The sequence below is a fragment of the Drosophila grimshawi genome, unplaced genomic scaffold (genome assembly GCF_018153295.1).
Source record: "Drosophila grimshawi isolate 15287-2541.00 unplaced genomic scaffold, ASM1815329v1 contig_1377, whole genome shotgun sequence".
Classification (NCBI taxonomy): Eukaryota; Metazoa; Arthropoda; class Insecta; order Diptera; family Drosophilidae; genus Drosophila; species Drosophila grimshawi.
This window is the reverse complement of record NW_025062900.1, coordinates 24755801-24783254: the sequence shown is the minus strand read 5'-3', so window position 1 is coordinate 24783254 and position 27454 is coordinate 24755801. Positions and strand designations below refer to the sequence as shown.

The 27454-nt window shown below is 40.2% G+C and overlaps 1 protein-coding gene and 1 long non-coding RNA gene across 2 annotated transcripts; one reads left to right on the top strand and one right to left on the bottom strand.

Moving 5' to 3' along the window:
* Positions 1-12: 12 nt before the first annotated feature.
* On the bottom strand, positions 13-3330 carry LOC6566703 (protein-glucosylgalactosylhydroxylysine glucosidase). Its single transcript, XM_001993414.2, has 6 exons — positions 3196-3330; positions 2622-2980; positions 1442-2132; positions 864-1385; positions 321-811; positions 13-258 (listed from the first exon to the last, which is right to left on the bottom strand). The coding sequence occupies exons 1-6, from the start codon at positions 3282-3284 to the stop codon at positions 194-196; spliced, it is 2217 nt and encodes a 738-aa protein (XP_001993450.2). The 5' UTR covers positions 3285-3330; the 3' UTR covers positions 13-193.
* An 11617-nt stretch (positions 3331-14947) lies between these two features.
* On the top strand, positions 14948-27262 carry LOC116805741. Its single transcript, XR_004365369.1, has 3 exons — positions 14948-15050; positions 23250-23358; positions 26779-27262. It is a non-coding gene; the product is annotated as an uncharacterized LOC116805741 (long non-coding RNA).
* Positions 27263-27454: the final 192 nt, after the last annotated feature.

Genomic DNA, 27454 nt, shown 5'->3' with positions numbered 1-27454 from the left:
TATAAGCAACAATCTGGAAGTGTCTTCAGAACGTCAGGAAAGAAATAATATAATATAGACAAAAATTGGAACAGCTTTTACGAAAGATCTGTCATCTACATTTGCAGGCAGATTAAAAAAATATCTAAATATTATTGTTATTACAATCAGTAAATTCTATAGCTGGATATTTGGTCATCTTTCCAAGGGAGTGTTAAATTCCTGATCCAGAAATCAGCGTAGTTATGTAGATCGGTGCGTCGCCTCTGTTAAGTGTCACTATAAAGATAAGTTGAGTGTTTTTAAAGCTTTCCCAGCTTGAGCAAAGAACATAGTTTTACCATTAAAGTTGCTGTCCAAGATTGTGTGACGATCTCCCTGGATTAACTCAAAGCGCTGATCCGCCGTACTCGTACAGTTCAAGCTGGAGCTGTTGTACTGAAAACGCCAGCTGCATTCGCTGTGTGCAAATCGCATAAACTGGATCTGCACCTGGTCCACCTGGGGCGGCACATTGGCAACTTTGAGCTGCAACTGGGATGCGTCTCCGACACGGACAAAGTTGAGGCCACCATAGCCAAAGATGAGGGCTTGCAGAAAGCCACCGATGCCAGTCAGAAAATTCGCTGAGCCCTCAAAGCCAATCGTTGCCTCGCTCCACACCTTGAACTCGGGATGCACATAGTTCTGGTAGCCACGCGTAAAGAATTCATGGGCACGTTCATTCTCACTGGTGGCCAAATAATTGGCAGCAAACATCGACCAGGTCATTGCCGGACCAGTTTCCCGCGTTACATTCTCATAATAGTGTAAATCATTCAGATGAGTGGAACTAAACAGATCTCATTGAATAACATTTATTTGAATGCAATAAGGATACACACCTGGTGTCGAACTGCAATGGATAACCAAGTAGGATTGTATCCGCTTGCTTCACCGTCTCATTTACCTTGTAGCCCAAATGCTGTGGATGGTAATCCAGATCTACATCATGTAGAATTACAAGTTGATCCTTAAGCTTGCGCCATTCCTTGATCAGCTCTGTGCTGCTGCTGTTGCCACACTTGCCGCCCAGCCATGCGGCAAAGTCTAAGGCTATCTTGGCCACAGCATTGGTGTACACGTTGTCATCTACATTGGCATGATCCTCATCCGGTCCCATGATGTTGAGGAAGTGACACAATTGCTTCGTTGACTCACAGCTTGACCGGCTGACCAGGAACTCGGCCACCTCGGCAGCAATGGGCCAGGCACGTTCACATGCCCAGGCATGGTCATTGGTCTGAGCAAAGAACTGCTGCAGCGCAAATGATATGTCCGGCGAGATGTGGATCTCCTGTTCAGCGATTTCGGGGCAACAGGGATGGGTTACCTCAGCCCCAGTGTAGGCGCTTTCCCATGGAAATCTATCAGGGAAAATAGTTATGAATGTTTTTGCGACTGGTGGAGAACTGAAACTCACCTGGCACCTTTGTTGCCTCTCACCTGGGCATTGATTCTGGCGCCCTCCAGATGTCTGAAGCGATAGTCAAACAGCTGTTTGCCGTACTCATAACCTAATTGGGTGGCTACTGGCAGCATCCAAATCTCCGTGTCCCAAAAGTTATGTCCCTGGTAGTCCGCCGGCAGATTGCCGCGTGCCAAGCCCGTGGGACTTAGGCCGTAGTAGGGTTCATTCGCCTGATTGCTGCTCAGTGTTGGCAAGGAGCTGGCCAAATAAAAGATGCCTGCGTTCACAATGCGCGACAGTTCCAATGCATCCTTGCCCATCAGTTCAATGGAGAACTGCTTATCCCAGAAATCATTCCAAACCTGTCGATGACTTTGCAGAACTGCCACGTCCTTCAGCTGGAGCACATCCTGCAGTTCCTTGAGTGCCACACCTTGCTGGCGATCCATGCAAATTATGATGCGATGTTGCAACTCTGCTTGCCACGTGGGCCAATTCAAATGACGTGGCTGCTCCAGCGACTCACTGAACAACACGTAAATCTCATGAGGCTTTGGTTGTAGCTGCTCAAATTCCAGTACCTTTGTGCGTCCGTGCAGCACGCGATAATCTCCAGGAGCATCGCTTCCATTGTTGAGCACCACAAAGTCAAAGGCATCGCTGGCGCTGCCCGGCTGCTGTGTTATCTTTAAGTACAAGGGCGCTATAAGTAAGTATAACTTATTAATAAATAATAATTCCTCAAATTGAAAATTTAGTAATGTTACTAAAATAAGTAGAAAACATTTTGTTATTTAAATATTTTTTTAAGACTAATAAATAATATTGCCTAATAATAAAAACAACAAATTGTATTTAACTATGTGCAAATAATTTTGATTAAATTTGTTGTTGTTTTTTAATTTTTAATTTTTTGCAAAAATAGAAAATGAAAATTTATATTTAGTTTTTAAATATGTTTTCTAAATATTATGGTACATTCCTAGCTAAGAAATATATGAATATTTTTCAAAATGCTTCTTACATATTATCGTTTTTAATTTTCGACAACATGCCTTATTAATTATATATTCGTATTTCCTTTTCAAAGAAAAGTGTTAAAAGCTCAACATTTTCTACAATAGATTTACAAACTTCATCAGTGGTGCATAGCACATTTCCTACTTTTTATTTGCATTTTTTTAGCACTCACAGTCAATTCGTAGAACTGTTGTATGCCTGAAGGCCAAAAGTTCATAGACCAGCGCTCGATTGTAATATCGATGTGGATATGTGCGCTGTTCCAGCGTGATTCCCTTGGATGCATAATTTGTTCTATACCGGAAGTAGCCATCGCGCAGATCCATCTCATAGCTGATATCATTGCTGGTCATACAGCCAAAGCGATCACATAGCTCGGCACTTGTATTAATCCAGTTTGGTATTCGTGCTCGTTTGCTATTCCCAGCAGCTCCATTATAGACACCATTCATAAAGATGGCATCCCCAAAAATGGTGTAACCCAGATGACCGTTGGATAGACTCGGCATAAAGTTGAGATCTTTGGGCAGGCTGAAAGGTTAAGAATGGAATGGATATTTTGTTAATTTAATTTCCAAATATGTATAGTCTATGCTAGATTATTACACTTCCAAGAACCACACTCTTTGAAGCTTCGGCGAAAGTTTTTATTTTCCATCATCATAATATACATAACTTTGTCGCTAAAAATGTATTTCTTATTGTGTATAATGTATAATATTTGTACTATTATTTATATATAATACCTGTGTGTCTTTAGAAAGTAACTTTCTGGTGTATCTGCTCCGCAGCTCCAGATGAATCCAATAAACAGAACTAAGTACAGCTTCAACATTTTTTCTGCACATTAATCCAATGCACGAGAATGTCCGAGCAATACTGAATTGTGTTCAGCTGGCTCTTTCAAGTATTGCTGATTAAATTCATTTGATAAGTCTGAGCTCGCACATAGTTTTGTTTTTGTTTCGATTGCTTTCTCTCAGCTCAAGAGCTTTCTTATCAACTATAAGTTGTAATCTCCTTCAATAATAATTATATGTCAATATTAAGAAAAGTTTACAATCTTAATTTGAGAAGTTATTATTATAGCTTTTTCAACTCAAACAATTGAGATAAACTCACGCAATTTAAATGAGTTGAGGCAATGGCTTTGAAACTGTGGACTTTGTAGAGATTTGCGGAATGATTGATTGATGTTTGAAGTTGATCATCAGAAACCCATCAGAAATCTTTTTTCCCTTTGGGAGTAAAGCACAAAAAGAAAAACCCTTTTCGCACATTGTTTGTTATTAGCCATTACCAAAGCCAGTTGCATTCTTGTAATGTCAATAAAAACAACGGTAGTTTGAGTTTTTGTTGCACAGAGGATAGAGAAAGAACGACAGATAGGCAGAAAGAGATAGACTGAGAGAGTGATGGGAAGTTGTAGGATAATTAAAGCAAAAATTAGGCGTGATGCGCAGCGTAAGATGTGCTAATGAATGAAGACAATTATGGGAAAATTCTAATGGCATCAAAAGAAATGTCATTAAACGGTTAACAGACAAGCGCGTTCATTAGATGCTTTTTCCACTGTTACTGTTGCCACTATTGTTTTTGAGCTATGAGGTGGCCCAGGTACCCAGTGAGTACCTGCGTATTTTATTCAATAACACATTTCTTCATCTTTCAAATGCTCCACTTTTGTTTTGGATTTTTTTATACTGTGCATAATTTGTAGCAAAGTATTCTTTTGCAGCTGGGCTAATTATATGGTAGAATTATTGTTGTTGGCGTTAATTACGTGAGAATCTCCACATGCAGCTAAGCTTTGAGACATGCACAAGTGGAAACCATAGAGCCGTAGAGAGGCCGGCCACATACATATACACAGTACGTACGTACTGTGAGTATCTGGAATCAAATTCGACATCGCCCCGATACCATCACCATTACCATTACCATCACCGTACCCATAACCATTCCTTGCTGCGACAGCGAAGCGTAACCAATAGAACAGCTAAGGCAGCACGCCCGTAAGCTGCCCGACTAACTATAACCGATATGGGCTCATGATTTGGCCGCCAGTTGCGTGTGCTCAAGTAGGGGGTCTGCCGGCACCGGGAACCCTTACATCTTAACTTGGCTTACTATCTCAACCTAATTTTAATGACGTTACGCCGCGATAGGTTTTCTGCTCAAGATCCATAAAGAAATGCACAGGTGTTCAGGCTATATGGGCACAGCACCAGGTACAGTCATCATCATCATCATCATCGTTGTTGTTTGTTACTGTTGCTGTTGCTGTTGCTGTTACTGTTGTTGTCGGTTGTCTTCTGCCGCTTTGTGGTTGCTTGGCACGAGATCCGAATCTGGCTCAGATCTATGGGGGTCTGTGATTTACCCTTTGTTTTGCGGCTTTACTTCCTCCCCCCCACAGACGCATTGTCTCTGTCTAGCACGCACCGGTTGTCTCGCTCTACCAATTTGAAATGCTCATGTTGTTCCGACTGTTGTTGCTTTTATTTTTGTTGTTGTTATATGTCAAGAAGTCTATGCAGAGCCTGCCTATCGCGATGTCGTAGCTTACCGAAGCGTAACTGAAATATTAAAACATTTTTTCTTTTTTTTTGTTAATTTTTTTTGCCATTTTGCGCTTGTTGTTGTTGCCGTAGTCGCTGGCCATTTTGTTGGCGGTTTTGGCGTCAGATTTTGTTTTTTTTTTGTGCTCATTTCTGTTTTTTTTTTTTTTTTTGTTAACCTGTTGCCAGAAAAGTCGCGTCGAGAAATTTACGCAACGAAGCGTTGCCAATGAGTTTCCGCTTTTGAGGCATTGGGCATGGGCTTAGTCGTCGTCGCCGCACCACGCAACACTCGCAACACCAACAACCCTGCCACAACAATAACTTTGGCAATGCTTATAACAACAATCATAGTTTCGAGGGGTGCTTGCAATTTTTTTACGGCAGCACAGGAAGAGTTTTGCAGATCAACATACATGTTTTTTTCTTCTTTTATTGCTATTTGTATTCTTTTGGTCAACACTATGAGAATTAATATTTAAAAATAATGCTCTCAGTTTCCTGGTAGCGAAAGCAAGCTTGGATTGGTTGGATGAGTGCGGGATACTCCATGGGAATTTGAAAGCTTGGAGGAAACCCACTCATAAAAAGCTGCACACACTGCTTGGCAAAAATGTTCTCCAGAATAGCTGAGCAGGGATGATGATGTTCCAAAGCATTATTCGAGCTTATCATCTTGCATTATTAATTTTCTTCTCAGCTTACTGATTTTTTTGTAATGATTCTTAAGGATACATCCCGTATACAACATCGAACTCCATTTTTTGAATAACTAAAAGTCAGAACTAATGCAGTTGTTATCCTCATTTTTTATTGTTGAAAATTAATCTAGGATGATGGAGCAAGCATACTTTATTATTAAATCAGAAATTATAGCAACGAACTAAATTTCGACATGTGGGACAGTGTCCTGTAGTAGTGCGAACCGTTTGTAAAACTTATTTTAGAAGAGAAAAGAAATTTAAAACATAATACAATATTTATGACATAATTTTCATATGAAGCATATCTGAAACAGCCCTCGCACAAAAAGAAAAAAAAAATAAATTGAGCGCAAGCATTTGCTCGCTTTTTTTTTTGGCTCTGTGGGTCTCTGAGTGTTTTTCTGCCTAATTTGTGTGTGTGCGCCCCGAAAATGAAACGCGTGTGAAAATTATGTTTATTGTGTAGTAAGATAGTATAATGTACAATGTTAAATTTACAATACATAAATATGTATGGATGTATATACATACATTGTGTGTACTAAAAAGTTGCCAGAAATGATGTACTTTCCCTGGCTTAGGATTGGGTGTTGTCCAACTGCGTTGCGGGCTCCCAACTTTATCTAATTGTTGTAATTTGCTTAGAAATATAATCTTAGTATTTTATTTATTGTGGCAAGATAATTATGATGATTATCTGTGAAAGGGCGTATTTAAATTTGTGTTGTTGCTTTTAAATGGCATTAGGCACTGCAAATGTGCTTCAGCCAGTAGCCTGGGAACCAAGCCCAAGACGACGGCCAGACCACGAGTCCAAGTCCGAGAGCGACAGAGAAACCAAAGCCATCGAGATCGACTTCCAGCAGCGGCGCATTTGCAACTCAATTATGAGCCGAGGCATCTACACAACTACATGCAGCTGACTATTCGTGCAACTCTAGCCGATAATTTGCATTATTTGTGTGCAGCTCACACACAGGTGGCTCTAGTGGAGTGGCCACCTGATCTCACGCGTCGCGTGGTCTCGTAAATTACACTATGCAACAAGTTGTCGACAGGTCGCCAGTTGAGATCAGTATTCAACACAAAATGCATAATAATATTGGTGGTTGGAGACAGTTACAGCGGCTGTAAAGAAAGAAAATTCAAAATATTTAATCTATGTTCAAAATCTAAAAATATTAAATAGATGTCATTTTTAGGAACAAAATTTGGCACAGGAAGATGCATTCTTCATGTGGATCGTAGATTTGACGTATTTAACAAGAAAGAACGGCAATTTATGAAACGTCTTCTTCAAGTTATTACGCATCTTACAACAAAATTATAATACCCTCTAGAAAGGCATAAAAATAATTACTAAGAGGTCGTCAAAACATTAAATACTGCTGACATTTAATTTTTTATATTTAACACTTTAAAAACAGTTAAGAAATAAGCTATTTGCAGTATCTCATAAGCAATATTTAACAATTGGCAAATACAAACAAATAAAAAATAGCTCGCGACTTTATCTTTATCCATATCTGAACTACGTGCAGGACATATATCATATTATATGATGTATAGTAATGCCATTGTAAGTGTCCTTAAAGCTCATATTATATTATTTGTTAGCTCGATTATTAAGCAGACTTGGTTGCATAGTGTTGCAAGCGCACCTTTGCTAGAATTTATATTTGTGCAACATGTGTGCAACGTCTGTGACCTCTGTGGAAGCGCTCTTCAATTCAATTACAAACACAATATGCTCGGCACCGATCTGGGTGGACTTGTCTACTCGGGACGGGCAGACAACACTCACACTCGCCATAGATAATTATCAGGATGAGGCGCGGCTTTTGGTCAATTGATATGTAAATTTCGCTTGCAGCACTTGAAATGCGTAAGTCATTCGGCAAGCAACCACCAAAAAAAGAAAGAAAAAAAAGGAATAGGTGGCAACTGCAGCCAGTACACAGGTGCGACAAGTGGCAATGCTTGACTGCTTGCCAATTAAGGTAGGTCAGCAGCAGGAGCGTGAGAAAGTTGACAAGAGCAGGACTCAGAGAACGAACAAAAAATGAGAAGGCTCTTTTTGGTTTTTTGCTATTGTTGCTGTTGTTGTTTTTTCACACAGTTAGTGCGTACAATGCGGTGTATGAGTTATATATTTGATGATGAGGGCACATGCTACTAGCAGCCATTGCTGTAATTTTACAGCTGCTGCCTCAAGTAATGCTAAAGTGCTGAGCACTGGCCAAGCGTAACCGCATAGACTTTAGAATGTATCTGGATTGTATCATAATTTGCTTGAGAGTGGAGAGAGCTAGCGTGATTAGCATTTTCCATGCGGCGGTTTCAATTATTACACCTGTTGCTTGGCCAAGCAACCATAGCAACTATCTCGGGACCCCTTTGGAAGAATTGCGTTGTTCTTGCTGCTGTTGGTTGATGGTTGTTTACTCTTATTTTAATGCATTTTCATAATATAGTTCTGCAGTTTACAAAGCGTGCTTCCTGCTAAGCAAGTTATCAATCATCAGCAACAGTTGTGGCGTGGCCTATGCCTTTGAAAATATCAATACCCAGTGGCCATAGTTAAGGCCGGGGGACAGCGATAAAATCGCTACAGTTTCCATTCACAGCAACAGCAGCAGCAGCAGCATCCTCGTCAATGATTGCGCGATCAGCCTAGATCAGTTCATAAATATTTCTCGCTTCTTCGTCCAGATAATCACAGGCTCTCCGATTTATCGAGTTTGTCAGCAGCAATAGCAGCAATAGCAGCAGCAGCAACAGCAACATTGGCCAGGCCACCATTTAAGGTGTGAGCCTGCACCGAGAACGGTCCAAGAATCGGTAGCAGCAATAACAACTTCAACCTCAACACGTTCACGCATCATTGCAACGCGCTGCGAGCCTTTGCAAGCGTTGCAAGTTGACGCTGTGGCACTTTGTGGAAAATTGATTTCAGCTTTTATTGTTTTTAAAGCGTTTCATATCTCACGTCATCTTTGGATGCTGCTCATCGCAGCTGGCAACTCGATGACGTTTATTGATACTGGCTTATTGGACAATAATAGAGTTGTTAGTGCATCTTAATTGAAATGACTGCGCTGATGGCCAGCCAGCTTTGGAGCAGCCGCTGTTTGTTCGACTATATTTTACGTACTCCTCCGGTGGAGCAGTTGTCCTAGTGACAAGTTATTGTAGTCAATATTTAAAGGCCGGGCTCGGTTCGTAATTTATTACTATGTAACACACTTCAATGAACTAGTCTTGATATATGCGATATTTAAAGTCTTAACTGTATATGACCGATGGATTTAGTAGAATAATTCTGTAAGCTAACATCCAATATTCAATCAATATTTCAGCTCCTCCTCAATTTTTATATATTTTCGACATTCCGAAGGGGGAAATCTATGAAAAGCGGAAATTGCAGAACGGAAATATTTCATTGTGTTAATTTGTGCTGTAACTGTTTGAGAATTATAAATCAATTTCTACGGTTTTCAATTGATTTGTCCTCCAATACCATATAATATAGAATCTAATCTGAATGCTTGGGATCCCCTCTCTCTCTCTCTCTCTCTCTTTCTCTCTCTCTCGGTAATTTTCTTGTTGCACAGCGCAGCAAAAGTATTAGCCAGCAATGCACTCAAGTCTTTTGCACTAACTGTACCACAGCCGTTGCATGCAGCATGCTTAGCACATAATTTTCCACAATTTTCCATTCGCAGGCAGCGAAAAGTGTTTACACATTCGTAAATGCTGCGGCTGCTCCATCATTGAGGCAGCCACCCGTTCAGCTTATTGCATGTTTGAGAGATAAGCGTCTGAATTATTATCATACTCATATAGGGCCCTGGGTAACCGGTGAACCTCTGTATGAATCGCATGGAGACCTGTTGCTGTTGCTCGTTTTGCCATTGTACCTTTCGATTTTCTGCTCCGTTGAGTTTTTCGAGTTGCATGAATGTGTTAGCCACAAAAAAGTCGACTTTGATGTGCATTTGCACCGTCTAAAAGGTGAAAACCGCGTCGTCCTTACAACTTGCCACACTGCATATAAAATTTAGCGCTTTTCCCAAAACTGTTTTGGGTGATATTTTGTGGATTCGTTGTCGACCAAAGTCGCTGCACATGCGCAGCATTTAAAAAGAAATTTATTTCGCTATCGCAGATCTGTTGAGGCAGCCAGCTGTAACGTTGGCCGCATAACTAGAGTTTGTCATAAAACTAAAACAAAAAACCAAAAACAAGCAAGCCAGAGTGTGCTAGCTGAAAGTGATCGACTGGGAAGTACCCTTCAGGTCTTTAATCAAATATAATCATTGTCGACAGATAAGAGAGTTGAACTGCAAATATAGGTTGGGAATACAAATATATTCATCTCATAGCAACTTATATAGCTTTTCTGAGATTGCTTTTATTGATACACAGAAAGCTATCGATTGAGTAAACAACTATAACTAAAAGGTTATCGATACACTTTAACTTAGACTTTAAATTTTACGTTTTCGAATTATGAAATTAAATTGCTCAGCAAAAAACCTCATTTTGATTGTAACAAACACTGTCCCAACTGCATTACACCCATTTCAAACATTTTCGATGGGTATAGAGTATTAAAAAGGCTAGAACCCATTTTGGGCTCACTGAAATATTTTTGTTGTTGTTCGAATTTTCAGTTAGGTCGTAAAATAATTGTCGGCTCATATAATAGGAGAGAGGAACAGTCGGAGACAGTGAGCTGGCAATAGAGCGGGACATATCACATTGGCCTCCCGGCTTACGGAGCAAGAACTGCCCTGTAATTATGATGAGGCCAATAGTACAACAAGAAACTGACCCTAAACGCAGTTTTTTTTTTTTTGCGGCCCCTAGTAATTAAGAAATCCTCTTTCGGTTTTTTTTAATACATTTATTTTATATGCCGGGTTTTATGTCGGGCAGCGGCAAAAGTTTCACAGAATTCTGTTTTGATGACTTCACTTAAAAGTCAAAATGGTCATACATGTGGATTATTATTATTATTGTTTCTAGTATTTTTTTTTTTTGGTTCTTGTTTTTTTTAAGTACAAATGTCAACTTGTTTTGGTTGTGTTTGCTTTAGCTTGTTCTTGGGATTGCGGCAACTACTGTTGTTGCCGTGCTAACTTCACATTAGGTAGAGGCCCTTTTTTGGGGGGCCTGCTGGGCGGTCAATTGCTTTTGACCCGAGTGCCCGGTGCCCGGTGCCCGGTGCCCAACAATTCGTGTGGCTGTCTGTCTGTTGTTTGGCTGGGCGGACACATCCGTTAGGTTAGCAGAGTTCGGGAAGTTCTGGAAATGATTTTCCTGTTTTGGTGAAAGCTCATTAGTTGTGTAATTGAGCGCTGAGAACACAATCGCTGCAGGATTGAAACAGCAGATGTTGATGTTGTTGCTGTTATTGTTGCTGATGTTGCACCATATGTTGCAACTTTCACCGAAAATAAATGCTTTGAAATACTCGCTGCTTTCCAAAATGCAATTTGCAATGGTTTTGGCCAATAATTGCAACTAATGCAACGAAACAATAGCAAAAGCAAGCAAACAAATTGCACAATTTGGTCGAAAGACATCGTCGCGTCTCTGTGAGCCCCACTCTGAGTCATGGTATAACCAGAAACCTATCATACGTACATATAAACATATATATACATATATATACAACATACAAACACACATATATCATGCATCTGTGTGTTAAATTGGGGCACAAAATGCTGAGATGACAGAAAAATGCTTTTGCAATGAGCGTACAACTGTTTAGAAATATTCTATAGATAGTTTTGTTGCCGCGTCATTTCCTTATCGAGACAACACCAAATGTCACCAGCAGCACCCACGGCATAATTAATTATCCCTAAGCTTCCCCACCGGATCCGGCTTCTGTGCGCCTTTTTCTAGGTTTTCGAATTTTCTTCGTTGTATTTTTTTATTTTTTTTATTTTGTGAGTTTTGTTGGGTATGTCATGCAGGTGCTGATAGCGCATGGCTGTGCACCCCTATAAAGCGAGTAGCAGAGCCATAAAACATTATCGCATGTTCCACACTTAGATCATCAAACGGGGGTTAGACTCTAGGCACAGGTTCATCACATAGTACAGCCCACAATAACAACGCGTCGTCACGGTTCGATGACAATGTAAAAAAAAATAAAAAAATGGATTTATATATATACATATATTACCAGAAAGAACAGTACACGTAGACAAAATACCCTTGCAGTTTAGAGTCCAACTGATCAGTTATCAATTTTTAAACTTGTTTGAAAATATCTTTCAAATAAATAAATTTATGTAACAAGGTTTGCAAATTTAACTGATTACTTAAACTGAAATTTAACATGACTTTCCTCAATAAATGTACAGTATATATGCGTTACACGTTTCTTCAAAAAATCCATATGCTTTTGGGAGAGGGAGTAAAAAATGAGCTCCGAATACTCCATGTATAAAGCCTGTGCTAAATGACTTTGTGTATTATTGTAAACGTATATATGTACATTTATATATTATATATAAAATGCGCACAAATTGCCAGTTGCCTGGCCAAAATGCTAGTTATACAAATTTTGTTTTTGCATATTACACTTAGCTAACTATATTGTTTTTAGCTGTTGCGACAACAATAGATAGATTAGAGTTGTTCAAGTTGAAAATATACAACTAAAATGCTTTGAAGAAGTAAGTTTGATAAAATTGTAAGCTTGCACTTCTGAAGAAGAACTTTTTTAAGTAGGTAAGAGAAAAATGTAAAAAGAAATAAAATGGAGGAAATATGTAGAGCTTGGTAATATAATAACGAATAACTTGACATTTAAAAAAGTGCATTCATATTGGTAGAAAAGTTAATTACCCTAGAAGTTTGAAATTCGGGGAAAAGCCATGATTGCAATTATGACAATGTTATTAATAGATAGCGTTCGGTCGTATGTATTTTGGTAAGATAAATGTTTCTGGTGCAAATAGATAAATATTTTGCCTGGTTAATTTTCAGTTCCTCAGCTGCTGCAGCTGCTCCTAAGCCAAATGGAAAGCCAAGCGATAAAAAAAGCTTAGCATTAGCAGCAGCAGCAGCAGCAGCAGCAGCAGCAGCAGCAGTTGGAGTCGCAGCGGTAACAGCTGCAGTTTGTTGCTGCAACTAATTGCATTTAGTCACCGGTCACCGGGAACAGATCGTCTAACGGTTGCTTCCGTTAAGCAGACGTTGCATAGCTATGAAAAAAAAATAATAAAAACGGCGAATGATTTTCCAACCAAATCAAAGCATAGAGCACCTAGTAACAATCTAAGTAACAGTAGCGAAAACAGTTTCCACATGAATGCACCTGCTGCCAGCACGAGCCTGAGATGTGGCCACGGCGGAAGTAGCGGTCATCGAAAAGGTTCAATCGAGGCCTAGTCCAAGTACTACTATATGATGCTGATGCTGATGCTGCTGAACGACGATTCCAATTGCTGATCATGACTACGATCGAGCCAAGAGCATCGTAATGAACAATTAGAGCCTGAGGTGCCGACACGTGGCTGGCAACAAGCGCAAACATCCGATTGCAATTGTCAATCGCTATGCGTATCTGTAGTATTCATATTATCTTTGCCATATAGGGAGATAGTTCCGGCGGCTCTTTAATAAGGGAGCTGTTAAGAAGATTGCTCTAAACGATCGACGCTTGTATATTAAAATTACAGCTCGCTGTAATGGTTGTAGTAGTTGCTTATAGCGGAAGTGGTGTACCTCGTCAGCAGGTTCACATGGAACGGGTCAAGTCGAGAGGCGACCGAAGTAATACCTACACACACACACACACACACACACACACACACACACACATACCAGCAATGACTTTAAATTCTGGCGAAATGTCGGAAGCGCAGCTCTTAAGCAATATCTGGCTTAATTAGCGGCAGGAGGGGGGCAGTGTGGGATGGGGTTGGGGGTTGGGGAGCTCCACATGGCGATGATTTGGCCAACGAAACTGGAGTCAGAAGCAGAGCGCGCTTCAGCTAATGATCATTGCAATGAGCTGAGCTGAGAGAGCGAGAGAGAGTGCGAGCGCTAAAGAGAAAGACAAAGAGGGAACGTGAACGTGAGAGCGACTGTGTAAGCGAGATGGCATATGCTGCACTATACGAACAGGTAATTACACCTGTGCTAATACGCTTCACTGAGCGCGCCATGTGCGAGCGAGACGAGCATAGTTGCTGCCGACACTGGTCTATTGGAGAGTAGCGCAGCCAGCGCCGCGGCGAGGTTACAAAAACCCTGTGCCATCACCGAACCCAGACAAGTCGCAAATTGGAACGCAAGCGAGCGACGTCGCGTTCTGCTACAAAATCGCTAACAGTGTGACCAGAGAAAAAAGAGTTGCTACAGAGAGAGAGAGAGAGAGAGAGAGAGCGAGCGAGAGAGTTGGCCTTGTGACTCAGTAGTCAGAGAGTTGGCCAGTCTTACCTTGTTGCTGTTATTGCTGCTGCTGCTGCTGCTTCTGGTGTTGGTGGCGCGTTTTTTTTTGTGTACGTCGCTTTTGGGTTACCTGTCGTGTTGGCCACGTTTGTGACGATCCGATCAGTGCACCGTCAGCGAGCGGCGCGCGCAGTTCGGGGCCCCAGCAACAGTCGCACAGCAACAACAAGCAACAACAACAACAGGAGCTATCGCTGAGAGAGCGAAAGATAGCACAGCAAAGTGTTAGATAAACTGATAATACAATAGAAAATAGAAATAGACACAGAAACGTGGCGCAAAAAATATACATGCATATACACAACACACAACCAAATCAAATGAACTACAAAAAAAAAGAAAAAAAAAAGAAAAGAAAAGAAAAACCCCAAAAGAAAAACAAAAACTACAAAGCAACAACAACATCAAAAACAACAGCAACAGCAACAACAACAACGTAAATGCTCAACGTCAACGGCAAACGGCACAGTGTCAATAAAACTCTCGAATTCATTAACACAACACAAAACGTTCTATTAGTAAGCACTTGCAAATTTGTACGAAATGAAATGGAGACTGAGACGGAGACGGAGACGAGTCGAGACAAGCAACAAATTAGCGTGGAGAGACCCTATCGAATGGCAAAGAGGAGCAACGCAACAGTTGAGAAGCGATTCAAAAGTCAAAGCTATCAAATAGAGGAGAGCGGTGCAAACACACATATTTCACAAGCTCAGAACTCAACACACAGAACACAGAACACAGAACTTAGACACCCGACCCGGACACAAACACAGACAGACACAGATCTTAAAGTGTTAAAGTCATAATAATAAAAACAAAGCTGCGATCGTGTCCTTGGCCTCTAAAGGGCAGGTGAGTTCAATATTATATTTCTGTTTCCTCATTCGCATACGGTTTTTATTTTATTTTATTTCATGTTTTTTTTCTGTTTCTGTTCTGCATCATTAATCACTGAACTGTAATAGATCTTTTTGTATGCCTATGTTAGATATAAGAGTCAAATATACATATACATTTTCAGTTTTGGAGATTTTTGTTTAAAATGGTAATGAACAGAAATTATGTTAGCATCATTTAAAATGGGGATTTACTTGTGTTCGATTAGCACCGGTTCATAGAAAAATATCGAAAATGGCATAATCTATTCCATATTTAATTTTGGGATCATTTAAATGGGCACTCAAAAGGGTTAGAGTGGTAAAAATTCATAGAGAAAATATTGAAATTTATTATCTATTTAATTGTAATTTGTATGGAATTAAAACGAAACTTACTTTCATGTCTAGTCAAAAGCAGATCACTTTTTTCGTTTTTTAAGAAATTTTACTATAAAAATTTAAAAAAAAATTGCTGAACTGAATTTTATATCAAAAAACCATCAGATATACCTTAAGTGGAAGCAAATATGTTGAAACTTGAATATTTGTTTAATACTTTATTATGTCATATTATGTGTATATTTTTCATTATTTAAAGGACCTTATGCTCTATTGCAAAAGAACATGTAAAACAGCAGCTCATTATTATTCAAGGACTTTGTGGTCTATTAAAGAACAACTTCTCAAACAGTATCTCAATATTACTCTAAAGCTGTGATTATTACTGAATTCTATACAAGGCTCATTTATAGCCAGCTTACAATTAGAAGCCTCCAGCGAGAAGACTAATAGATACAATCCAAAACTGTCTCTCTTTTCATAGACTTTGTGCTCCATCATTTCACATAATTTGTAACATAATGGCCCAAAAGACTCTGGCATAAGCATTTAGCGGCGCTTTAAACAAGTCAATAAACGATTAAAATAATGATTTTTCAAAAAAAATGTTCAATGCCCACACAAAAGGCAACAGGCCCAAAAAAAAACAGAAAAACAGAAATACTACAGACAAAAGGCAAAACCAAAAAAAAAAATTAAGATGAAGAAAAGGGGTAAAATTGAAATAATAAAAGGCAACTTTGGAGCAGCTCAACAGTGCTCGGCACTGAGCGCGTTTGTGGCTATAATTGCGAGCCAACTTGGCAAGTGACATCATTTTAGGCAACTTTTTGAATTTGGCAAACAAGTTGTTTGTTGCTGTTGCTGCTGCTGTGTAGTCACAGGTTCTTTGGGTTTAATTGCTATAACTTTATTAGGTTATCAGTGCTGCGTGTGTGTCTGCGAGTGTGTGTGTGTGTGCTGATTTGGATGTTTAGGTTGATGTTGAGCTATGTCTCATTAGCAACACGTGTGTGCCTGAAACTTGAACTGAGTTCACAGCTCAGCTTAATACACACATACACACATTAAACCAAATATATGTATATATATGTATATACATATATATATTTATACACATACACACACATACACACATACAGTTGCAATATCAATTACAGCATGCCACAGGAGCAGTCAGTGGAGCCAGTAACTGGTTTTTGTGTAGTCAGTACAGCAACGAGAATAAATAAAAAGAAGGAAGGAAAAAAAACTCATTGCTGTTTGGGACACCTCCTGCACATTGCATACACTCACACACAGAAACACACTCACACACAGAAACACACACACACACACACACACAAATACAGACACAGAGCTCCTGCAGGTTTCAAGTTGCATTTGCCTTGACTCGAGCTCTCCTAAAATGACCCAGAGCTATCGCCACAGTTGTTGCTGCTACAGCTTGCCACAGCCATAAAGTTGCAGCAGGAAACCCGAACAGCAACAGCAACAACAACAACAATTTGCAAACTCATGCCAGGCAGCCTTAAAAGGCCGCCTCATCCGCTCAACTCCGCTCCGGTACGGTCCGTTCTGACTCTGGCAAATAAATGTGCGTGATTTGTGTCTTGAGCGCAAGTGATGTGCCCACCACCAGCACGAGAGACAGGTGAGAGACACGGAGAGCGTCGTCTTCAGGCTCAAGCCTCTGACAATCCATCAGGCAAAAAGATACATAAAACACAACTAAACACTGAACACTGCGTTCTGTTGACCTCTCCAAAGAGTTAAAGAGCTACAGAATCCAACAGCCCATGAGCCTAAGTGCTCAGCTCAGAGTCAGGCTCAGCAATTTGCTGCCTCTGTTGGTGGCAGTTGCGCATGTCTAATTGCAGTCAAAGTCACTACACTTAACCAGGCAACGAGTCGTGTGAATCTGCCACCAGTGCAGCTCCTCTCAACTGTGATAATTGCTTGCGGGTCAAGCAGATGCAGGAGCACCAGCAGCAGCAGCGGCAGCGGCAGCAGCTGCCGCATCAGCCGCATCAGCTAAGTTGCAACTTAAACTTAAAGTTTAAGTAAAAGTTAAAAGTTCCTTTATCAGGCACTCTTGCAGACGTCAACAATTTTGAGAGCGCTTCGTTTCGTGCACGATCGCTACTTGAGAATGTTAACTTGCCACCGACAATGAGCTGAATTACAAGAAAAGAATCCAAGAAATGAAAAAAATATCTTTAAGCGGTAATGAACTAACTACAAAATGATTAGGCGGAAATTACGAGTAGGTAAAGGGTTCTCAGTGAAAAAATATGTTAAAAGCTGCGGCAATTTTTGGTTTAAAAAAAAGGGTTTACAGGGTATATGTAAATACTTCTATATATTTTAGTTGAGGAACTAACAGTAGGGATACGGTTAGATAAAATGACCCTTTTGAAAGTTGGATTTTATATTTTATCAAAATTATGGTTGACATTAATAAGAAATAAGAGCTACAAATTGTACATGCTCTAATAGAGGGAATTAAATTATGCCAGCAATTGGAATGAAATGGACGTCTCCAATCTACACATTCATGTCGCCCATGCTGATATATCTACATGATATGATATAATGATACTACAGAAATGTGGAATATTCAGATCACAAAAACGTAATATTTATATCTCCGAACTAAAATTTAGATGTCAGCAGATACCTCTGGTTTTCCAGGGTGTGTAATCTGTGGCGTGCCTAAAGGAACCATTTTTTCTTAACATTATAAAATTGTTAGAAATATAAAAAAATTGGTAATTTTCAGTCAGTCAAAAATAGTTCAGTTTTTTAGTAATTTGTTGTTTTTCTTTTTGTTTGAGCCAAATGTAGTTGGTGCCAAAGTGACTTGTCAGTTGGATGTGTTCTTTATTTTTATTTTTATTATTTTATTTTATTTCGATTTTTTTTTTTAATGTCGAGCACTTCTGAAAAGTTGCTGCGTTTCCTGGAATGGACCAGGGCAGGGCCTGCCAGGCCACACAATCTCTTTCTCATTCACTTTTTCTGTTGTATTTATTTTAGTTTTTTTCTTATACAAATGTTTGTTTTCACATTTTTTAATGCGTACAGTAGCGCTCACCTTTATGTTTAATGTGTGTTTTGTCTGTGTTGTGTTTGATTACTCTTAGTTTTCGGACAGAAGTTGAGAAATGTGTCCGAAAGTGCCTCTAACTGTTGGCGTTAATGATCGCCGTTGGCAACAAGGCCGGACGAGTTTTGGCGAATTTCTAATAGCCAATCAATTGCGAAAGGGCTGTCCGGCTACTGGTTGCATTCACGCAAATAACAAATGGCATCATTTAAAAACACATTTCGCCTGCTCATCATCATGCATGCAGTCAAAGTCAAAGTCAGAGTCCTAGTTGGAGACGAGGTCTCCATCTCCATCTTAAGTTGCTGTCGCAGTCGCAGTTGCAGTCGCAGTTGCAGTCGCAGTTGCAGTTGTAGTCGCTGCCTTATGCGCAGGTGCACAGCGGGCAGTAGTCACAACATAGCACTGCTCATATATCTTGGGGCAGGTGGGGTGGTGGTGGCGGTGTTGTCGGTGTCGGTGGTGCGACGGGTTGCCGGCTGCTTCAATTGATGCTGACAGCGAATGAAAGGCGCTGGCTGGTGACTGCAGAGGTCGCAGCACTAAAGACCGCTGGCTGGTCATGCTGCTGCTGTTGCTGCTATTGCAGCTCGTACTTCCTCTCCAGATGTGTAAACCAGTTTCGAGCCACGACTACGACGACGACTCCCCAGATCAATTCTAGCAGATTTCACTTTTTTTCCTGCTCGCCAACTCGACTCTCGACTGGGCCCTGTCAGTTTTTTTTTTGTTTTTTTTTTTGTTTTGCTGTTGTTGTTGTACGTTTTAAAGGTGCAGCTCGAACGGTTGCAACTGTTGCCTGTTGGCTGCTTGTCGTCGTTTTGTTCCTGCTACGTTCACCAGCTTCCAGCTACCATCCATTGGCTGAACTGTGGCAGCAACGTCTGCATTGCAATTTTTATCTGAATGAGTCGCGCAAACATGTTGTCGTTGTTTGGCTGTTGCATGCCACAAATGTGCGATTGGCATGTCAAAAGAATTATGTATTGATTTTGATTTTACGGAAGTATTCACGACGATCTTTGAACCAATTCCCTCCTCCCCACGAACAACATCACCAGCAACGCAACCATTGACAGCTACTCAAAAAAAAGAAAAAATAAATAAAGAGCAACCCCACCAAAAAGATCCACTTAAGCGCAACAAATTCAAACTAAATACGTGCAACATGGTGTAAAGGATAAACGAAAAAAAAGAAGAAAAGAAAACAAGTTTCAAGTGGTTGCAAGTGGGCGCCGTTTGGTCGCAAAATGAATGACACTAAATGCTCCTGACAGCGAACATTTGTCGGTGCCTATCGCAGCGGGGCAGTTAATTACATTTGCACGAAATTATGTTAGTTAATTGATTAAGCGTCGAATATTTTGAGCGCTTTTGATTAACCGAAGGCGCCCCTAACCACCTAACCACCTAACCACCAAGTGGGCAGTTCCCACTGCATACTTTTCTTAAAAGCCAAAGCCACACAAATTGCTGTATTTTCCTTTTTGGCTTCGGAGGCTCGCAAGTTGAGGCACCAGCTGAGGCCGTGTCTGTATCTGAAGAGCGTGGGTGGGTGCAGCCTCAGCTTCGGCCTCAGATACAGGCGCACGCTGCACAAGACAGAAATTTCTGTTGTAGAGGCGGCTGCTGTCTAAATATGTACATGGCCGTCGTTTTCGGGGGTAGTAGTAGTAGTAACATCAAATAACCCGAATCGAATCGTAGAGTTCGATTTGATAGCTAAACAGCGTTTGCCGTAGTAGCAATCAACAACGCATCGGCCAACTTTAAGTTAAAACGAAACAGTTTAAACCGATCAAGTCAGGCTTAATATGAACAAAAGTTATGAGCAGTTTTTCAATTTTCTATAATCATGTGATGAAATATTCTATAGGTGTCATTGTTTTTCAAATCCGAGAATTTTGTAAACAAAATTATGACAAGTATTATTTATTAATGAAGTTTTGTTAACTGCAGGCAATGGCTTGTGAAATGAGGAAGTGAATCACGTTTTGGCTTAATTGTCAATAAAAATAACGGACTTTATGAATCAAAGTAAGCAGTTTAAAAGTCAGACTAATCAGGCATTATTTTCGGTTACAACGTACATAATGTGATTTCCGTTTCGAGTACACGCCAGATTTAGATCGACGAGACGTAATAAAGATATAAGGAAAAGCGTTTAGTGGCATGTTAAGGGCTAAAACGAGCTACTTGTGAAATACAAAAAATATAATATTGCTGTCAGCTAAGACAACGAGCGAGATAGAGCAGAGGGAGAGAAAGACAGAGAGAGAAAGAGAGAGAGAGAGAGGCTGTTCATATCGCCATTGTTAATGCTTATTATTATTATTCCCAGTTGGGGATTTGTGTGTGTGTATGCCTGTTTGCCTTTTTATTCGTATAGTTATTAACCAACAGATACTCAGAATTAGTCAAAGGCAAACAATAGAACGAGTCGTTCTCATTGTCATTTAAAGCTTTGCCAACGCATTGTTCTCTTAAACCATTTTAATATTATTTTGTTGTTGTTAAAGCAATTGTTGCTGTTATTGTCGAGCGCCTCTTTTAATACACACACACGCAAATAAAATTATATACACGTCTTTTTTTCGTTTTTTTTTTTTTGTTAGAGTCACGTTTTTATTTTTGGGTTTTTAATGTTTGCCACATTTTATTCTGTTTGCTGACGAGTAAAAAGTCAAATATATATAAGTATATATTGTAACGAAACCAGAAATCATAACAACAAATACCGAAAAAAGGCATGAAAATCTTTCAAATCAGATTAGAAACGAAAGGCAGCCACAAATAAAGAGCAACAGCGACAACAACAGCAACAACAACAAAAGAGTTAGTTTCATCAGCTTTGCTTACGCAGCACAAAATAGCTCACAAGAGCTGTAAGAGCTTCAGATACATACATGGTGTACATCTCTGCAGATACAGAAACATATACAGATGCAGAAACAGAAACAGATACAGATACAGATACAGATACAGATACAGAGATACAATACTCGATGTGTAACAGTGTAAGCTGCTGCTGGCGGGGATTATGATGTTGCCACGTTTGGTCAAGCATTGCATTGGCACTCACACGTCGCCGGGTTGCCAACTTAATGACAGCTTCAAGTTTCTTCGCGCTCCCAAGATACAGATACAGCTACAGCTACAGTTTTAGCCGCTATTGCGGCTTTGACTTTGACTTTGTGGCAATTAGTTAAGGCAGCGCGCCGTACGTGGCGTATACACAATACGACTATATATCATCTCCTGTGAGCTTGTGTGTGTGTGTGAATGATGAGTGTTGAGTGCTGGCTTGGCAAATAATTGCTACTGTTCATCAGCGTCGTGAGCTGCCAACATATAATTAAGATCAGGCATTCTCCAGCACCACATACAGGTCACTCTCTCCCTCTCTTCCTCTCTTCCTCTCTCCCTCTCTCCCTCTCTCTCTCTCTCTCTCTATCTCTCTCTCTCTTTGTGTGTGCGTGCGCTTTGCTTCCGCTGTACCTTCCGTTCTCATTGCAACATTTAAAACGCAATAACTTACTAAATAAGGCAGCCAAAAAAAAGAAAAAGAAACACAAAACAACAACAACAAAGTTGTGCATTTGTGCATAACTTGGCACAATTATTAAATACTTGAAAGGCTTCACGCAAACCGGTTGATAACTCTACAGAAACTTCATAAATAATAATGAAGGATAATGATGATGATGTTGCAAGCAGTCCCCAGGCAGGGACAAGGGGCAGGGCATGCGTACAAGTAACATACCACGCCAAGCTGGCTAGCAGACAGCCATAGCTCTCTCTCCCTCTCTCGCTTATGATCTCTCTCTCTCTCTGTCTATTCCCCCGCAGACATATGCGTAGAACTTGAGCCTGAAAGTGCCGCCAAGATTTATGTATGTAAAAACTGTGCAGGAAGATAAATACAAAGTCTTGTGGCAGGGCATTAAAAGTTAACTCCTTTAAAAAAAAAACACGTCAGACGTAATGAGCAAGGGGATACCGGGTGTGGCAGCGGACAGCGAGTGTTGCGGGAGAGGCAAATGGCACCGCAGGCCGCTTTATTTGTCAAGATTAATTACAAAATTTGCGTTAAATCATAATTTTCAATGTTTTACGACGAGGCCTGGTGCACGGGGATAGGTGTAGAGTCATCCATTGATTTACGGCTGCTTGTTGGTGGTGAGTTGTTATTGTTGTTACTGTAGATTTTGCTGTTGTAGTTGTCCATTGCTGTTGACAAGCCCACGCTGACTGTTGCCAGTAAAACCAGAAAAAGAAAAGAGTGTTGGCCATGTTGCGAGTATATCTTTTGCCATTTGCCATGGGAATGACATTTATGGCCCGTACCGAAACGTATTTTTTGTCGACTATTATTTTGTGGCTTTTATTGATAAGCTGACTCTAATGCTGACCGAATAATTTGATTGGAAAACCCTATTGTACATGATTTATATGAATAAACAGTTTGTTGCCAGACGATGCATAAATAACATTTTTCTCAAGTAGGCTTACGTAATATATATGATATAGATTATATTATTTAATTTCAATAGTTATAGTTTGTTAGTTTTTCGCATTCATATTTTTGTTCTTCACGAACATCTAATTTATTATTATATTGTTTTATTTAAATTCAATGCCATTTTCATATTTACTTCGTTTTGTTGCTCTGGCTTGTGCTTTACACATTGATTAACGAAGAACAATTTGTTATTTCCATTGCAGTTGCGACTATGGCAAGATCATCAGAGAGGCAACTTAGCTTGGAATTGGCATTTCCCAGGAGTGTTTTATTTCGCCATTCAACAAGTGGAGCCATGGCACACCAACTTAGGTAAACGAGAGTTCTGCTTATGGTTGTAATTAAGGAATGCTTACTGAGGGTGGTGGCAGGGGGAGCGGATTGCAACATTGGTGCCTCTCATTAGTAGAAAATTTGTTGCTGCATGCCGTCAAAGCTTAAATCGTTTTTCAACAGAAAGCACACGCGACCAAACCAAAGCACATACATATATGTATATATATATATAAATATATATATAGATCGATCATATTCGAGCCAGCTACTAACTGCTTGCATGCGTGTGCTGTTAACTTACTAATTATGCATGTGGTACGGTTTTTAAAGGCGTTATCAAAGCGAATGGCAATCTAAATCGTAAAATTCAAAGTGACGTGTGGTATCACAATCAGTGAAAGCGTGTGAACTGAACTTGAGACATTGCCACACAAAAGAAATAAGTAAAAAATAAAAAAAAAAACAGACAACAAAAAAACCGCAGGTAAACATGAGGTAAACAGAGTGCCAGTCTCGCAGTTACTTATGCATATGCAAAGGCACTTTGAGCGACAGGGGCAACGGTCGCAGAGGGATGGGGTGGGGTTGGTAAACGGTAAGGTAGCCAACACATAAATCTACACATGTTAAACACATAGGCCAAAGGCACTTTGAATGTTGTATGTTGCTGTTGCTGTTGTTGCTGTTGCTTCTGCTGTTGCCTGTTGTCTGTCTGCCAAGTGCTACCAAGCTACACACAACATTTCCCATATCAGTTAACAATTTGTCAACTGGCTGCGACTTGAATGGCATTTTCTATACAGCAAACAATGGGCAACAACGACAACAACAATTTCTGATTTCAATTCATGAAATGCACAATTGTTGTCGCTGCCTGCCTTCAATTGGCAACAAGAACAGCAACAACAACAACAACCACATTCGCTAAAAGAGAGAACAAAAACAAGTGTAATTACCCAACAGACTACTCCAAATAAGTGATAAGTTGAAGTCAGTTCTGTTACACAAGCGGCCTTATCACACACTGCAACACGTCAATGTTATACGCATATAAATATAAATATACTCGTAAATATATATGTACAAATTTTAGCTTCAGCCAGTCAGTCGGCATAAAACCTTTTGTGTTTCTATGGTGAAGGTTTTAGATTGTTTGAGCTGTGAGTCAAACAAAAGTAGCTGTTAACAATAAATCATTTACTTGGATTAGAATTGACTCATGGCGATTTAATCAATTTAACTAACATTGCGTAGTTTTCATGATTTCGCTTACAATTCTCAAACAGTTATGACGGCCAAATAGTTCTTAATAATGTTCGAGAATAATTTTAAGCCTTGTTGAAAAATAATAAGTATAAATTAGTGTCTTGTTTATGCGGAAAGTAAGCTCAAACTGCTCAACAGAGCTGAGAGCAGTTCTGTCTTTGCCAGCCTTTTCAATGACATATGGGTTAGAAAGGAGTTTGTAATACTTTTAACCTTGGCAAGTTACTCAAGCTCTAAACATTTAAGACACAACATTGGATGCAGCTACAAAAAACCAGTCTGGGTTGTTTTATACATTTTATCAGTCACAGGCAAATGCTAAGTCTGATGAAGTGAAGCATAGCCTCAACAATATTTACGGGTATTTTATGGCCGGAGGAATGGCCATAGGTACTAGTTGGTTCCAGCTGTTACTGGCTTATCTGGGCCTGTACAAGCTTCTATTGCTTTGGCTATAAATCCGCAACTATTACCTATCGACTGTTGGAATCTGCAGCTCCTGTGGCTGTGTTATTGAGCCTACTGCCGCTGGAGATAAATGTGCCCGCGAAAGCTTTGACAAGCGATTAACTTTACAATTTATCGCTCGGTCGCCAAAAAGCGCTCAATTGAAGGCAGCTCCAGAGCACCGGCTGCCAATTGTCGTAAATCTTTTGCAGCCCAGTTGCAACTGAGAGTGCTCAGCTTATGCCACTCGTAGTTGGTTGGCTGTCTTATGTTGCATTATTAATTTAACTAGTTGTGCAACAAGTGCCTGGGTCAGCGCCTTTAAAATCCACGCCCTGATTAAAACATCAGCGCAAGCAACCAAGTTGTCTACAGACGGGCAGGTAGGTTGTAGCAGGTTGCTAGCAGGTTGAAGACAACTTAACTGCCTGCCTCAGTCTGCTTCACATATTTATTTATGCATGTTTAAACATATTTAATGTCAATACGGGGGCAGCCAGGACCAACACGCATTTAATTATGCCCAGCGCATTAAATTAATGAACATTTTTATCAGCGTGCCGCGACCAGTGTCGAGAGGCGACTCCAGCATCGAGAGACTCGACACAGTCCAGTGGTTTTAAAAACAGAATCCGGTAGCTGTTCCAATATATTTATTGCAACGTCTCTTCTTCAGCTGCTGCTGTTGCTGTCGTTGTCTTCGTCGCCAGCGTCAGCGCCGGGTTTTAATCGCATTTAATATATCATTTTATTAAGCCAATCGTTGACTGGGTGCTGGATGCTCTCTCGGTTGCCACTCGATTTGTTGCAAGCCTGCCAGCCTTCATCGTCTGCTTAGCGTCTGGGTTGGTAATTTGCGTAATGCCGTCATAAGCTTGTCAGTTTATCATTCGCAACACTTCTCGCCTTATATTAATTTCTTGAATGACTTTAAGCGGCGCCTGTGGCGACATGTGATGACACCTAACCAAAATGCACCAGCTAATGTACAATTTGCTAGTTTTTGTTGGTTTGTCGGCTTGACAGCTAGTTGAAACTGAGTTATGCATGGCATTTCATTTCCGAGTAAACTGCTGTACGCAAGTGTTGCAGCTGCAAGCACATTGCAAACGGCATTCCGCAACTCAAGTCAAGCAGCCAAGCAACCCAACAACCCAAAGCAACAAGCAAACCAATCCAACTAACCAGGCCAATTGTCAAATGCTTTGGCCAACCAGCCACCCTACGAGTTCTCCTTAATGCCCGTGAATGCGCCTCTGGCTAAAGCTGACTCGGACTCTGACTCCGAGCTCTCGAACTGGCCACATACATAAGAAACTGGCAGGCAGAGCCTCGGCTGAACCTGGCGATTTCTTTGCGGCTTTATACTTATTGTGGCAGCTACCTTTTTTTGTTGCCTTGCCCTGCCTTTAATACTGTGGCCATTATGTAGAGTTGCGCGCTAGTTAGCAGATGTCCAAGGAAACTTGATACAGATTAGATAAACCTAAAGGAAGACTTACTCTCACACAATCCGATGTCTTAGTTTCATTGCAAAACTAATTATATACGAGATATAAATGTTAAATGACTTAAAATTACTTTGGTTTTTTTTTTAAACTTAATGTGTTGTATGCTGAAATATATGTATGTTATATGGCTGCTGTTTGAGGTAGCCTCTCGTAAAGTAGCCCTCGCACAATTGACAATAACATGCATTTTATTAATACGTATGCTCGTATATTATGCTCTGTTATTCTGCAGAAATGCGCCTGGACAGCAATTGACTGCAGCCCGAACTTGTCAATCATGGAGCAGAGCAGAGCTGGATTTGTAGAATGGCTAGCGTACGCTTCCTGTTGGGTAAGCTGATACATGCAATGGCAGGCAAATTGATCTTCACTCACAACAAAAACAATGGCGAGTCTGTGACAAAGACACACACATTCACTGACACACACACACACACACAGACTTAGTTGACCCCGACAACGAAACACAAACTGTATGCCTTGACCTCTACCGCCTGTCGAGACTAATTTATCAAATGGTTCATAAAAGCCAAACTGAGCACATGAGACGACGCATAATTAAGGCAAAAGTAGAGAAAGAACACAAATGCGTTTTTAAACCATTGAGCAACGCCTCTTTCTAACAGTTTTTTTTTGTTACTATTTTGAATTCCATTCGAAATTTTTTTTGTCTATCTGTATTTTGTTTGATTTTCGTTAATTGCCGCTTATTAATCTTTGGGCCATTTGCTGGCCACGAAGAGTCGAGCCAGTTTAATGGTCTTACAAAATACAAATTCTAATTAATGAAATATTTAAAAGTCGAAGATGGAAAGGAAAAACAGTTTGTAAAAACAAAAAACTATTTTGGCTATTGTTTGGACGCCTAAGCAATTAATAATAAAAAAAAGTTAGAAACAGGCTCAGTG

Bases quoted from the DNA above. Each gene is read 5' to 3' on its own strand.
- LOC6566703 (XM_001993414.2), bottom strand. From the start codon at position 3,284: ATGTTGAAGCTGTACTTAGTTCTGTTTATTGGATTCATCTGGAGCTGC. The intron at 1,386-1,441 runs GTGAGTTTCAGT...TTTCCCTGATAG, and splicing joins AGAGGCAACAAAGGTGCCAG to ATTTCCATGGGAAAGCGCCT. The intron at 259-320 runs GTAAAACTATGT...TTATCTTTATAG, and splicing joins CTTGGACAGCAACTTTAATG to TGACACTTAACAGAGGCGAC.